General features: G+C 25.2%; 1 protein-coding gene across 2 annotated transcripts in view; it reads right to left on the bottom strand.

Annotated features, from left to right (window-relative positions):
- sdt (stardust) overlaps window positions 1-12,858 on the bottom strand; it is a 211,127-nt gene extending 198,269 nt beyond the window's left edge. For both annotated transcript variants that reach the window (XM_065510195.1, XM_065510196.1), the window contains exon 1: window positions 12,737-12,858. In XM_065510195.1, the coding sequence (XP_065366267.1) occupies window positions 12,737-12,820 (84 nt within the window). In that variant the 5' untranslated portion in view covers window positions 12,821-12,858. The remainder of the gene's footprint in view (window positions 1-12,736) is intronic.
- Between the last annotated feature and the right edge of the window lie 1,588 nt (window positions 12,859-14,446).

Here is a 14,446-nt window from a genome sequence, read left to right as displayed (position 1 = left end):
AAATTTTTTTTTTTTTCAAAACATTTTCTTGACATTTTTTGCAAAATTTTGCTAGTAAAATTCAATGGATTTTTTTAATTTTTTGGTAGTCGAATCTCTGCTGTCTAGAGTTTCTAAAATCTATAAATTTATGATTAGTTTTCTTAGAAAATGTTCGAAAAATTTCTAAATTCCAAAAAAGAAAAAAGGTTTTTTTTTTTTTTTTTTAAAAATTTATCTAAATAAGAGTTAATTTTTGCTCCTTAAGAAAGAAAGATTTTATGAAAATTGTTGGTAGTAAATTCTTTGATGTCTAGAGTTTTCAAAATTCATAAAGTTCTGTTCAGTCTTCTTGGAAAATTTTCGAAAAAATAACAATTACCATTAAAGTTAAAGTTAAATTTTTTTTTTTTTGATAACTTGTTCTAACATTTTGTAAAATTCTGCTTGTAAAACTCAATAAATTGAAATGAAATTTTGTTGCTAATCGATTCCTTGATGTCTATAGTTTATAAAAAATATAAATATGTCTTTAGTATTATGAGAAAATTATTGAAATTTCATAATTTCAGCAAACGAAAAAAACTTTTTTTTTTTTTTTCAAAAAAGTTGATCATAAAAAAGTTAAATTTTTATTTTAAAGAAATAACGATTTTATGAAAATTTTTGGTAGTAGATTCTTTAATGTCTAGAGTTTCCAAAATCTATAAATTTATGTTTAGTTTTCTTAGAAAATTTTCGAAAAATTTCTAAATTCCAAAAAAGAAAAAAAGGTTTTTTTTTTTTTTTTAAATTTTATCTAAATAAGAGTTAATTTTCGCTCCTCCAGAAAGAAAGATTTTATGAAAATTATTGGTAGTAAATTCTTTGATGTCTAGAGTTTTAAAATTCATAAATTTATGTTTAGTCTTCTTGGGAAATTTTCGAAAAAATAACAATTACCGTAAAAGTTTTTTTTTTTTTTTTTTTTTTCAAAAAAGTTGATCTATACAAAAGTTAAATTTTTACCCTAAAGAAAGAACGATTTTATGAAAATTGTTGGTAGTAGATTCTTTAATGTCTAGAGTTTCCAAAATCTATAAATTTATGTTTAGTTTTCCTAGAAAATTTTCGAAAAATTTCTAAATTCAAAAAAAGAAAAAATTTTTTTTTTGAAAACTTGTTCTAACATTTTGTAAAATTCTGCTTGTAAAACTCAATAAATTTTATAAAATTTTGTTGGTAATCGATTCCTTGATGTCTGTAGTTTATAAAAAAATATAAATATATCTTTAGTATTATGAGAAAATTATCGAAATTTCATAATTTTAGCAAAAGAAAAAATGTTTTTTTTTTTTTAAAAAAGTTGATCTATAAAAAAGTTAAATTTTTATTTTAAAGAAAGAACGATTTTATGAAAATTGTTGGTAGTAGATTCTTTAATGTCTAGAGTTTCCAAAATCTATAAATATATGTTTAGTTTTCATAGAAAATTTTCGAAAAAAATTTTTTAAAAAAATTTATCTAAATAACAGTTAATTTTTGCTCCTCAAGAAAGTAAGATTTTATGAAAATTATTGGTAGTAAATTCTTTGATGTCTAGAGTTTTCAAAATTCATAAATTTATTTTTAGTCAGCTTGGAAAATTTTCGAAAAATAACAATTATCGTTAAAGTTAAAGTTTTTTTTTTTTTTTTTTTTTTTTGAAAACTTGTTCTAACATTTTGTAAAATTCTGTTTGTAAAACTCAATAAATTTTATGAAATTTTGTTGCTAGTCGATTCCTTAATGTCTATAGTTTATAAAAAAAAAATAAATATGTCTTTAGTATTATGAGAAAATTATCGAAATTTCATAATTTTAGCAAAAGAAAAAATGTTTTTTTTTTTTTTTTTAAAAAGTTGATTTATACAAAAGTTAAATTTTTACCTTAAACAAAGAACGATTTTATGAAAATTGTTGGTAGTAGATTCTTTAATGTCTAGAGTTTACAAAATTTATAAATTTATTGTGAAATTTCTTAGAAAATTTCCCAAAAAAAGAACATTTTTTTTTTTTTTTTAAAAAAGAAGTTGATTTATTCCGTAGTTAATTTTTTACCCCTAAAGAAGCAACGATTTTAATAAAATTTGTGGTAGTGTAGTCTTTGATGTCTAGAGTTTTCAAAAAGTTTGAATTTATATTTAGTCTTCTTGGAAAATTTTCAAAAAATTAACAATTTTAGAAAAAGAAAAAACTTTTTTTTTTTTTTTTAATCTTATTCTTAAAACATTTTGTAACTTTCTGCCAATAAAATTCAAGGGATTTTATTTAAATATGTTGGTAATAGATTCTTTGATGTCTAGAGTTTCTAAAAACTATAAATACATGGTTAATATTATGAGAAAATTTTCCAAAATTTTATAATTTCAGCAAAAGAAAAAATTTTTTTTTTTAATTTTTTAAAAAAAATTTGATCTCTACAAGAGTTAATTTTTATTACTCAAGAAAGAAAGATTTTATGAAAATTGTTTGTAGTGCAATCCTTAATGTCTAGTCTTCTTGGAAAATTTTCGAAAAATTAAAAATTTTAGAAAAAGAATTTTTTTTTTTTTGCTCTAAACAAGAATTAATTTTTTACCCTAAAGAAGGAACGATTTTATGAAATTTTTTTGGTAATCAATTCTTTGAAGTCTAGAGTTTCTAAAATACATAAATTTATATTTAGTTTTCTTAAAAAATTTTCTAAAAAATTAAATTTAATTTAAATGTTTAACACAGCGTATGATTAATATTTAATTACAGCTTATGTCAGATAAATAGCTATAACTTTGAAATTACAGCAATTATTAAAATATCTGGGATTACAAACGAAAGCCAAGTCTTCAAGCTTTTAAATTGTTATAACAAAAAAAGTTTTTTTATGTAAATTATATTTTTTAGAATTTTTTAAATTTTCAAAAATCAAAATAAAAAAATTTTTCAAATCTCTTATTGTTATTTCAAGTAGAAAAAATTTGAATTTTGTTAGAGATTTTATTGAATTCAAATAAATTTTACAGCTTAGTGTACTATTCCAAACAAAAACCATAAGGTTTTGCAAATAAACATTAAAATAATGAAATATTTAAATTTAAAGCTAACACGACGTATGATTAATATTTAATTACAGGTTGAGTTAGTTAAAAGGCTATAACTTTTACAATAGCAACTTTGGGAAAATTATTTAAATAGCAAATAAAAGCCAAGAATTTGTAATATTAAATGAGAATGCTAAAATATATTTGGGATGTTAGATTCTATTTTTTATAATTTTTTAAAGTCAAAATTTAAAAATATTTTTATTTTCCAAAATTTCTGGAAAAAGTAAATATTTAACTAAATACCCTGTTCCACACATTAATTTCGTTTGCAAAATTTTCTTTCATATAAAACCTAACAAACCTCCTTTTCATCATGTCTTTAAAAAGACAAATAAAGAAAAAAAAAAAGAAAAGGATTGTATAGTTTTTCAATTTTCTCACTTAAGACAATGCTGACACAATTTTGACACTTATAAAAATGTCTATTGTTTGGTTTTTATAACTCAATACATACTTATTATACAAACTAAAAGAAAAATATTCAATATTCATATAATACAAATATTTTTTCTATCAAAGTAAAATTTTGCAAAGTTTTTCTTTCATTTAAACTTAAGTGAGTGAGTGTGTGAGTGAGTGTTTGTTATTAAAAATAATCAAAAATCCTTAGAAAAACTTATACACATACATAGATAAATACTATACTCTGACACATTCATAACCTTCATGTCATATCAAGAGGAAGCAACAACACAACTAAATGGAAGGAAAACCTATTTCCACTCATACATAACAACACCAACAACAACAAAAAACTGACCAAAAAGAGACACATTTCATGCATAAAACACACATAAAAATAGAGCTTAAAAAGGAAACAAGACAAGGCAGCAGGAATAACAAAAAAAAATCTACGAACGAATGAATGAATGTACGACTGACTCTGTTTATGAATTGATAAAGGACTCTTTTTAAACTAATAGAAATTGTGTATTTACCAGTGATATACCGAGATATAGATAGATAGACATAACAAATAGGAAATAACGAATCGATTTGAAATACACCAACAAATCCAACAAAAACATACATGAACTGTAAAGGAAAATTGCAACAAAAAAGTAATGAAATGTTTGAATAGCTAAAAAATAAGTCGGCTTTTAAAGAAAGCTACTTAAAATAGGTTTTTTAAAAAAAAAAAATTTCGTTTACTTGACTAAATTTATAAGCGATTACTCGATTATTCGTCTCAGAATTAAGTTTAGTTAAGAAACGTTTTATAAACCCTTTTATACAACGAATCTACTTTAAATTCGGTTTATTTCTTTATTATTCGGTTACTCGATTAATCGCTGAACCGGTTAACAATTATTCGGTTATCCGATTAATCGCCTTAGAATATAGTATTGATGTAAATACCATTTACTAAACGATTTTCTGCAACAAAACTATTATTCGGTTACTCGATTAATCGCTGAACCGGTTAAAAATTATTCGGTTATCCGATTAGTCGACTCAGAATTTAATTTTAAGCTAAATATCATTTACGAACACATTTTCTGCAACAAAACTACTTAAAATGTGACTTAGGATTTTATTAATCGGTTACTCGATTAATTGTTGAACCGCTTAAATTATTCGGTTACTCGATTATTCATCATAGAATTTAGTTTTTGTATTTTTTTCCAAAAACATGTTCAAAATGTTAACTAGTTCTTAATTATTCGGTTACTCGATTAATCGTTGAGCCGATTAAATTATTCGGTTATCCGATTAATCGCCTTTGAATATAGTTTTGATGTAAATACCATTTACTAAACCATTTTCTGCAACAAAACTACTTCAAATTAGATTTAGTATGTTTTTAATCGGTTACTCGATTAATCGGTGAACCGGTTAAATTATTCGGTTACACGATTATTCAACTTAGAATTTGGTTTGTGCCCTTTTTTCCAAAAAAAACTGGTTAAAATTTTAATTAGTTTTTTATTATTCGGTTACTCGATTAATCGTTGAGCCGATTAAAGTATTCGGTTACCCGATTAATTCACTCAGAACTTGGATTTAAACTAAATACTATTTAGAAGCCCTTTTTTGCATCAAAATTACTTCAAATGTGACTTAGGGTTTTATTAAACGGTTACTCGGTTAATCGCTAAACCGTTTAAATTATTCGGTTTCCCGATTATTCGACTTAGAATTAAAAATTTAGCTACATAACAATTCAAAGCCAAAAACTACAAAAACTATGACAAACTTCTATTCGATTAAACGATTATTCGCTGAATCGATTCAATTATTCGATTCATTAGGAATTCGATTATTTTTAAATGGCTTAAGCGATTATTCATTAAAAATTTAAATTTTATCCAAACATTTTCAAGATATTATTACAGATGCTTAAATTGAAAAATTTATTTCAAAAGTTAATCGGTTACTTGATTATTTTTAAATCGGTTACCCGATTATTCGTTAAAAAATTTATAATTTTTCCAAAATCTCTTCAGATCTTAATAAAGAAACTACAAAAAGTTGAATTTATTTAAAAAGTTAATCGGTTACTTGATTATTTTTAAATCGGTTACCCGATTATTCGTTACAAAAATTATAATTTTTACAAAATCTCTTCAGATCTTAATAAAGAAACTACAAAAAGTTGAATTTATTTAAAAAATTAATCGGTTACTTGTTTATTTTTAAATCGGTTACCCGATTATTCGTTGAAAAAATTATAATTTTACCAAAATCTCTTCAGATCTTAACAAAGAATCTAAAAAAATTTGAATTTATTTAAAAAATTAATCGGTTACTTGATTATATTTAAATCGGTTACCCGATTATTCGTTAAAAAAATTATAATTTTTCAAAAATCTCTTCAGATCTTAATAAAGAATGTAAAAGAATTGGAATTTATTTCAAAAGTTAATCGGTTACTTGTTTATTTTTAAATCGGTTACCCGATTATTCGTTAAAAAAATTATAATTTTTCCAAAATCTCTTCAGATCTTAATAAAGAAACTAAAAAAATTTAATTTGTTACAAAAGTTAATCGGTTACTTGATTATTTTTAAATCGGTTACCCGGTTATTCGTTAAAAATTATAATTTTGCCAAAATCTCTTCAGATCTTAATAAAGAAACTAAAAAAAATTTGAATTTATTTCAAAAATTAATCGGTTACTCGATTATTTTTAAATCGGTTACCCGATTATTCGTCTAAAATAACAATTTTATCCCAAAATTTCTTTAAGATCTTAATAAAGAAACTACAAAAAGTTGAATTTATTTCAAAAGTTTATCGGTTACTTGATTATTTTCAAATCGGTTACCCGATTATTCGTCTGAAATAACAATTTTATCCCAAAATCTCTTCAGATCTTAAAAAAAAAAACTAAAAAAAATTTGAATTTATTTAAAAAAATAATCGGTTATTTGATTATTTTTAAATCGGTTACCCGATTATTCGTTAAAAAAATTATAATTTTTGCAAAATCTCTTCAGATCTTAATAAAGAACTAAAAAAAATTTGAATTTATTTAAAAAATTATTCGGTTACTCGATTATTTTGTTCAATCAGTTACCCGATTATTCGTTAAAAATTATAATATTTCCAAAATCTCTTCAGATCTTAATAAAGAAACTAAAAAAAGTTGGATTTATTTCAAAAGTTAATCGATTACTTGATTATTTTTAAATCGGTTACCCGATTATTCGTTAAAAAATCATAATTTTTCCAAAATCTCTTCAGATCTTAATAAAGAAACTACAAAAAGTTGAATTTATTTCAAAAGTTAATCGGTTACTTGTTTATTTTTAAATCGGTTACCCGATTATTCGTTAAAAAATTATAATTTTTCCAAAATCTCTTCAGATCTTAATAAAGAAACTACAGAAATTTGGATTTAATTAAAAATTTATTCGATTATTCGATGTTTTGAAAATCGGTTACCCGGTTATTCGTCCAAAATTTCTTCAAGTTATTAGTATAGAATTTACAGTTTCATTTAAATTTTTTTGTAGTAGGTATTCGGTTACTCATTTATTCGTTTGCTAGAATCGGTTATATCTGATTTTTTTTTTTCGATTTCCTTTAAAACTTGTTTAGGAAATCGCCTCTCAATTTCCGCTATTTGTGTCACCTACGCAATGACAAACTAATGACAACCCTTATCATAACTGTAACTCAATAAAATGACAGTTCGAAAATGGAATTTTTCAATATTGAAATGAAAAAAAAAACAAACTTTAACAAACGAAAGTACATGCCACAAGTTTATGGACAGCAGCAAATGAAACTGATGATGATGCTGTTGATTTTATGGAAACTATGGCTGCGGATGAGGAGCAGCACTTTAAAGATGATGACGAGTTTAAGCATGACAATGATATGATGACAACAGTATATGTATGTGGTTAAGGCAACTTGTAGTGATGTGATATTGATACGAATTGAAGACTACAGAAATGTTAAGAGAATTGAGAGCCGGTAAAAAATGATAGCGGAAGAGATGTTTGTTAAAATGTGTCATTTTAATGTTTCAATACATTTTCTTAGTTTAGAAAGTGTCAAGTTTTTTTTTTCAAAAACTTGATGATTTCTAAAGTTAATGGAATGTCAGAATATTTATTTACTTCTCAATACGTCCTTCAAGTACTTTAACAGGAAACTTTACTTTTTTTTAAAAAAAAAAAAACTGAAAACTTTATGGTTTAATTGCAAATCATAAATTTCTATTTTGCGGAAATTTTCCAAAAACCACAAAATTCTACTTCAAGCTGAGTAAAACCCGGAAATACTTACAGTTAAAACCGCAAAACAAAAATTTTAACTCTAGTTTTAATTGAGGCCAATAAAAATGTTTTTTTGCAGAAAGCAACCAGTTGCATTAAACTAATACAGTTGTTCATTGTTAAACACCCACCCACAGACAATAAAGTTCCCCTTTATGATCCTCCCCTGCCCTCTTTTGAAAATGCATTACAAACAAACTAAAGCATATTTCTTAGCATTTGTTCTTAAATGACTCCCCCGCAATTGCGAACAATGCGAAAAAAAAGTTTGTGCAAAATGAAACAACAACAGCAACAATTGCGAAAATAAAAAGAGAGCCAAGTAGAAACGGAAGTTTCATAAAGGAAGTCGTATATATTTGAGACGACGACGACGACGACGGCATTATGATTTTAATGAGAAACGGAGATTTTTATTATGCGTTCGTTCATATACATACAATTTTATGCGTAGCACACAGAAATTAATGAAAATCAAGTGATTTTCATGCCATCACCACCACGTCCTCCTCCAGCTCTGCTCTGTAAGCAGCGGCATAAGGAAATTACAAGACATTGAGCTGGGAAGCAAGACAGCAAAATAAAACATTAATAAATTTAATTATGGCAAAAACATGATTTATTCATTAAATATATTATTAAATTATTCGGTTACTCGCTTATTTTTTTAATCGGTTATCCGATTATTCGTAAAAAAATTAAAATTTTACAAAAATTCTTGCACATCCTAATAGAGAAACTACAAAAAGTTGGGAATTATTTTCATAAAAATGCGATTACTCAAATTTTTATGAAACGGTTACTCGATTATTCGTCTAAAATTTCGATTTTATACAAAATTTCTTTGAGATCTTAATATAAAAACTAAAAAAAATTAAATTTATTGAAATAAATATTCGGTTACTCGATTATTTTACTAAACGGTTACCCGATTATTCGTAAAAAATTACAATTTTTCCAAAATTTCTTTAAGATCTTAATATAGAAACCACAAAATGTTAGATTTATTTAATATTTTTATGGTTACTTAAAGATTTTATTAAACGGTTACCCGATTATTCGTCTAAAATTTTGATTTTCTTCAAAATGTCTTCAATATCGTAAGATATAAGTTACAAAAAGTTAAATTCATTTCAATAAATATTCGGTTACTCAATTATTTTACTAAACGGTTACTCGATTATTCGTCTAAAATTTAAATTTTATACAAAATTCTTGCAGATCCTAATAGAGGAACTACAAAAAGTTGGAATTATTTTCATAAAAATGCGATTACTCAAACTTTTTATGAAACGGTTACTCGATTATTCGTTTAAAATTTCGATTTTATACAAAATTTCTTTAAGATCTTAATATATAAACCGCAAAAATTTAAATTTATTTCAATAAATATTCGGTTACTCAAAGATTTTACTAAACGGTTACTCGATTATTCGTCTAAAATTAAAATTTTATACAAAATTTCTTTAAGATGTTAATACAGAAACTACAAAAAGTTAGATTTATTTTAATATTTTTACGGTTACTTAAAGATTTTATTTAACGGTTACCCGAATATTCGTTTAAAATTAAAATTTTTTATATACCATTTCTTCAATATCTTAAGATACAGACTGCAAAAACTTAAATTTATTTCAATAAATATTCGGTTACTCAATTATTTTACTAAACGGTTACCCGATTATTCGTCTAAAATTTCAATTTTCTCCAAAATTTCTTCAAGATCTTAATATAGAAACTACAAAAAGTTGGATTTATTTTAATATTTTTACGGTTACTTAAAGATTTTATTAAACGGTTACCCGATTATTCGTCTAAAATTTCGATTTTCTCCAAAATTTCTTGAATATCTTAAGATAGAAACCTCAAAAAGTTAAATTTATTGCAATAAATATTCGGTTACTCAATTATTTTACTAAACGGTTACTCGATTATTCGTCTAAAATTTCGATTTTATACAAATTTTGTTTAAAATCTTTTTATAGAAACCGCAAAAACTTAAATTTATTTCAATAAATTTTCGGTTACTCAATTATTTTACTAAACGGTTACTCGATTATTCGTAAAGAATTAAAATTTTTCAAAAATTCTTGCACATCCTAATAGAGGAACTACAAAAAGTTGGTATTATTTTCATAAAAATGCGATTACTCAAACTTTTTATGAAACGGTTACTCGATTATTCGTCTAAAATTTCGATTTTATACAAAATTTCTTTAAGATCTTAATATAGAAACCGCAAAAACTTAAATTTATTTCAATAAATATTCGGTTACTCAAAGATTTTACTAAACGGTTACTCGATTATTCGTCTAAAATTTAAATTTTATACAAAATCTCTTTAAGATCTTAATATAGAAACCACAAAATGTTAGATTTATTTTAATATATTTACGGTTACTTAATGATTTTATTTAACGGTTACCCGATTAATCGTCTAAAATTTCGATTTATACAAAATCTCTTTAAGATCTTAATATAGAAACTACAAAAAGCAAGATTTATTTTAATATTTTTACGGTTACTTTAGTTAACGGTTACTCGATTATTCGTCTAAAATTTAAATTTTATACAAAATTTCTTTAAGATCTTAATATAGAAACTACAAAAAGTTAGATTTATTTTAAAATTTTTACGGTTACTCAAAGATTTTACTAAACGGTTACTCGATTATTCGTCTAAAATTTCGATTTTCTCCAAAATTTCTTCAATATCTTTATATAAAAGCTACAAAAATTTAAATTAATTGCAATAAATATTCGGTTACTCAATTATTTTACTAAACGGTTACTCGATTTTTCGTAAAGAATTAAAATTTTTCAAAAATTCTTGCACATCCTAATAAAGGAACTACAAAAAGTTAGATTTATTTTAATAAAAATGCGATTACTCAAACTTTTTATGAAACGGTTACTCGATTATTCGTCCAAAATTTCGATTTTATACAAAATTTCTATAAGATCTTAATATAGAAACCGCAAAAACTTAAATTTATTGCAATAAATATTCGGTTACTCAATTGTTTTACTAAACGGTTACTCGATTATTCGTAAAAAATTAAAATTTTTCAAAAATTCTTGCACATCCTAATAGAGGAACTACAATAAGTTGGAATTATTTTCATAAAAATGCGATTACTTAAACTTTTTATGAAACGGTTACTCGATTATTCGTCAAAAATTTAAATTTTATACAAATTTTCTTTAAGATCTTAATATAGAAACTACAAAAAGTTAGATTTATTTTAATATTTTTACGGTTACTTAAAGATTTTATTTAACGGTTACCCGATTATTCGTCTAAAATTTCGATTTTATACAAAATTTCTTTAAGATCTTAATATAGAAACCGCTAAAACTTAAATTTATTGCAATAAATATTCGGTTACTCGATTATTTTACTAAACGGTTACTCGATTATTCGTCTAAAATTTTGATTTTTTCCAAAATTTCTTGAATATCTGATGATAGAAACTGCAAAAACTTAAATTTATTTCAAGAAATATTCGGTTACTCGATTATTTTACTAAACGGTTACTCGATTATTCGTCTAAAATTTCGATTTTCTCCAAAATTTCTTCAAGATCTTAATATAGATACTACAAAAAGTTGGATTTATTTTAATATTTTTACGGTTACTTAAAGATTTTATTTAATTCTCATTTTCTGCCCCATTCATCGGCTCATTGCAAGTGGGTTGATTAGAGGAGTTTAGCAGCAAATATTCTTCCTTTTTTCTGCCCCATTCCTCGGCTCATAACATGTTGGTTGATTAGAGGAGTTTAGCAGCAAAGATTGTTCCTTTTATTCTGCCCCATTCCTCGGCTTATTAAATATTAGTTTATTTGAGGGCCTTTGTAGCTGTAAGAGTAGAAACAATTCTCATTTTCTGCCTCATTCATTGGCTCATTACAAGTGGGTTGATTACAGGGGTTTAGCAGCAAAGTTTGTTCCTTTTTTCTGTCCCATTCCTCCGGTCATTACATGTTGGTTGATTAGAGGGTTTTAGCAGCTCAGATTGTTCTTTTTTTCTGCCCCATTCCTCGGCTCATTACATGTTATTTTATTTCAGGGATTCAGTAGCTGTATGAGTAGGAACAAATCTTAATTTCTGCCCCATTCCTCGGCTCATTGCAAGTTAGTTTCTTAGAGGGGTTTAGCAGCAAATATTTTTCCTTTTTTCTGCCCCATTCCTGGGCTCATTACATATTGGTTTATTTGAGCGCTTTAGTATCTGTAAGAGTAGGAAATGTTGTTATTTTCTGCCCCATTCCTCAACTCATTATAAGTTGGTTGATTAGAGGGATTTAGCACCAAAGACTCTTTCATTTTTCTTAATTTTTTTCTGCTCCATTCCTCGGCTCATTACAGGTTGCTTGATTAGAGAGGTTTAGAAGCAAATATTGTCTCCTTTTCTGCCCCATTCCTCATTGGTTCCTTTTTTCTGCCCCATTCCTGTCCTCATTAGTCCAGTTAAGGACTTTAGTAGCCAAATGTGTTATTTTCTGAGAGGTTTAGAAGCAAATAGTGTCTGCTTTTCTGCCCCATTCCTCATTGGTTACTTTTTTCTGCCCCATTCCTGTGCTCATTAGTCTAGTTAAGGACTTTAGTAGCCAAATGTGTTATTTTCTCCCCCCTACCCCCCTTCCATGGCTCATTACAATGTTCGTTTATTTATCTTCTTTATAATTTTTGTTTTTATTACAAGATTTTCTCTTTAGGCAAGAAGCAGCCTTATCTAAATATGTAGTAAATTTATGTTCATATATGTATCTTAATTATAGTTTTGTTGGGGTTTTATTTGTTTTGCCATAAAAACTATGCGGGCAAAGAGAATTTTATAGGGTCAGTCAGTCTCTATGATAATTCTTCCAAGTAAAAAAAAAAAAAAAAAAAGTGAATGCTTAGTTTGTTATTTAGCACTTACCTTGCCAGATGATGATATTGTTGATGCCGAAGGTGTACCCGATGATTGTGCACTTAAAGTAGCACGACTTGTATTCGATTGCATTGCAATAACAACAAACGGAAACCAGCCAAAACACAACCGAAATTCGCCTGGAAAACTGTTTAAAGGAAATGCAAGCAGGAAAAGTTCTGTCGAGAGTTAGTTGGAGAAAGAGAAGTGTAAACAAAACCCACGCAAGCATTTGATGATTTTTAGGGTTTAGGAGGAGTTACTCAAACTCTCGCACATGCACACGCACACACTCGTATACACTCAATATCACAGCAGGTGAATGGGTGTTTGTTTTTTTGTTTTATTTAAAAGTGTAGCATACTTTAAGGAGTTGATTAAATGTTGAACCCAAACAATGATATTGATGCTTTAAAACAGCCAGCAACACCAATAGTTTTATTTATTTCAAATTTAACGATACATTTTATTGAAAATTTTTTGCTTTATTTCATTTCTATTTATTTGCAATTCCTTGATTAAAACGGAAATTCATTTAGAATTTTTTTATTTTTTTTTATTTTTCATAGTTTTTACAAAACCAGCTTTTTTTTATAAAATAACCTAGAGGAGTTATTGGCAAAATATTAGATTTTTTGTTGTTTTTTTCTGTTAAAAAAAAAATTTGACAAAACCCAAAAATAACACACAGAAAATGTTTAAATTTTATTATGAATTGTTAGAAATTTTCAAACTCATGTTGTTTTATTGCACGTTCAGCAAATATTCTGATATTTTTTTTATACCATTAACTAACACGAACACACACATGAATAAGTTAAATAAAAAAAAAGTTTATTTAACTTTAATGACTGCTAGAGATTGTAACCGAAATGTATTTTTATTAATTTTTGAACAATACAAAAAAAATATAATATTTGTATTGAATTAAAATTGTTATAAAAGTTTCAAATAAAAAAAAAACAAAATTTTTAAATTGGCTTTATGCATTTATCTTAAGGAATATAACAGATTTTCTGCCTATGAAGAAAAAGCTTATGACTAACACTTTCAAATGGTATATAATTTATGTCTGGGAACAATTTAAGTTCAAAGTTATAAACATTTAAAAATAGCTATTTAAAAAAAAAAAAAAAAAAAAAAAAAAAAGAGTTCTCATATTTCACCAGATTTTTGTAAATTTCTTAAAGCATAAAGTAGATTTTATTCCTATGCGTAAAAAGCTTATGACTAACACTTTCTAATGGTATATAACTTATGTCTGGAATCGCTTTAAATTCAAAGTTATAAACATTTCAAAATTGCTTTAAAAAAAAAAAAAAAAATTAGTTCTCATATTTCACCAGATTTTTGCAAATTTCTTAAAGCATAACATAGATTTTATTCCTATGCGTAAATAGCTTATGACTAACACTTTCAAATGGTATATAACTTATGTCTAGAATCGCTTTAAGTTCAAAGTTATAAACATTTAAAAAATGCTATTTTGAAAAAAAAAAAAAAAAAAAAAAAAAAAGAGTTCTCATATTTTACCAGATTTTTGCAAATTTCTTAAAGCATAAAGTACATTTTATTCCTATATGTCTGAAAACGTTTTAAATCCAAAGTTATAAACATTTAAAAATAGCTATTAAAAAAAAAAAAAAAAAAAAAAAAAAGAGTTCTCATATTTCACCAGATTTTTGTAAATTTCTTAAAGCATAAAGTAGATTTTATTAC

The sequence above is a fragment of the Calliphora vicina genome, chromosome 4 (genome assembly GCF_958450345.1).
Source record: "Calliphora vicina chromosome 4, idCalVici1.1, whole genome shotgun sequence".
NCBI lineage: Eukaryota > Metazoa > Arthropoda > Insecta > Diptera > Calliphoridae > Calliphora > Calliphora vicina.
This window is presented reverse-complemented; position numbering and strand designations above follow the sequence as displayed.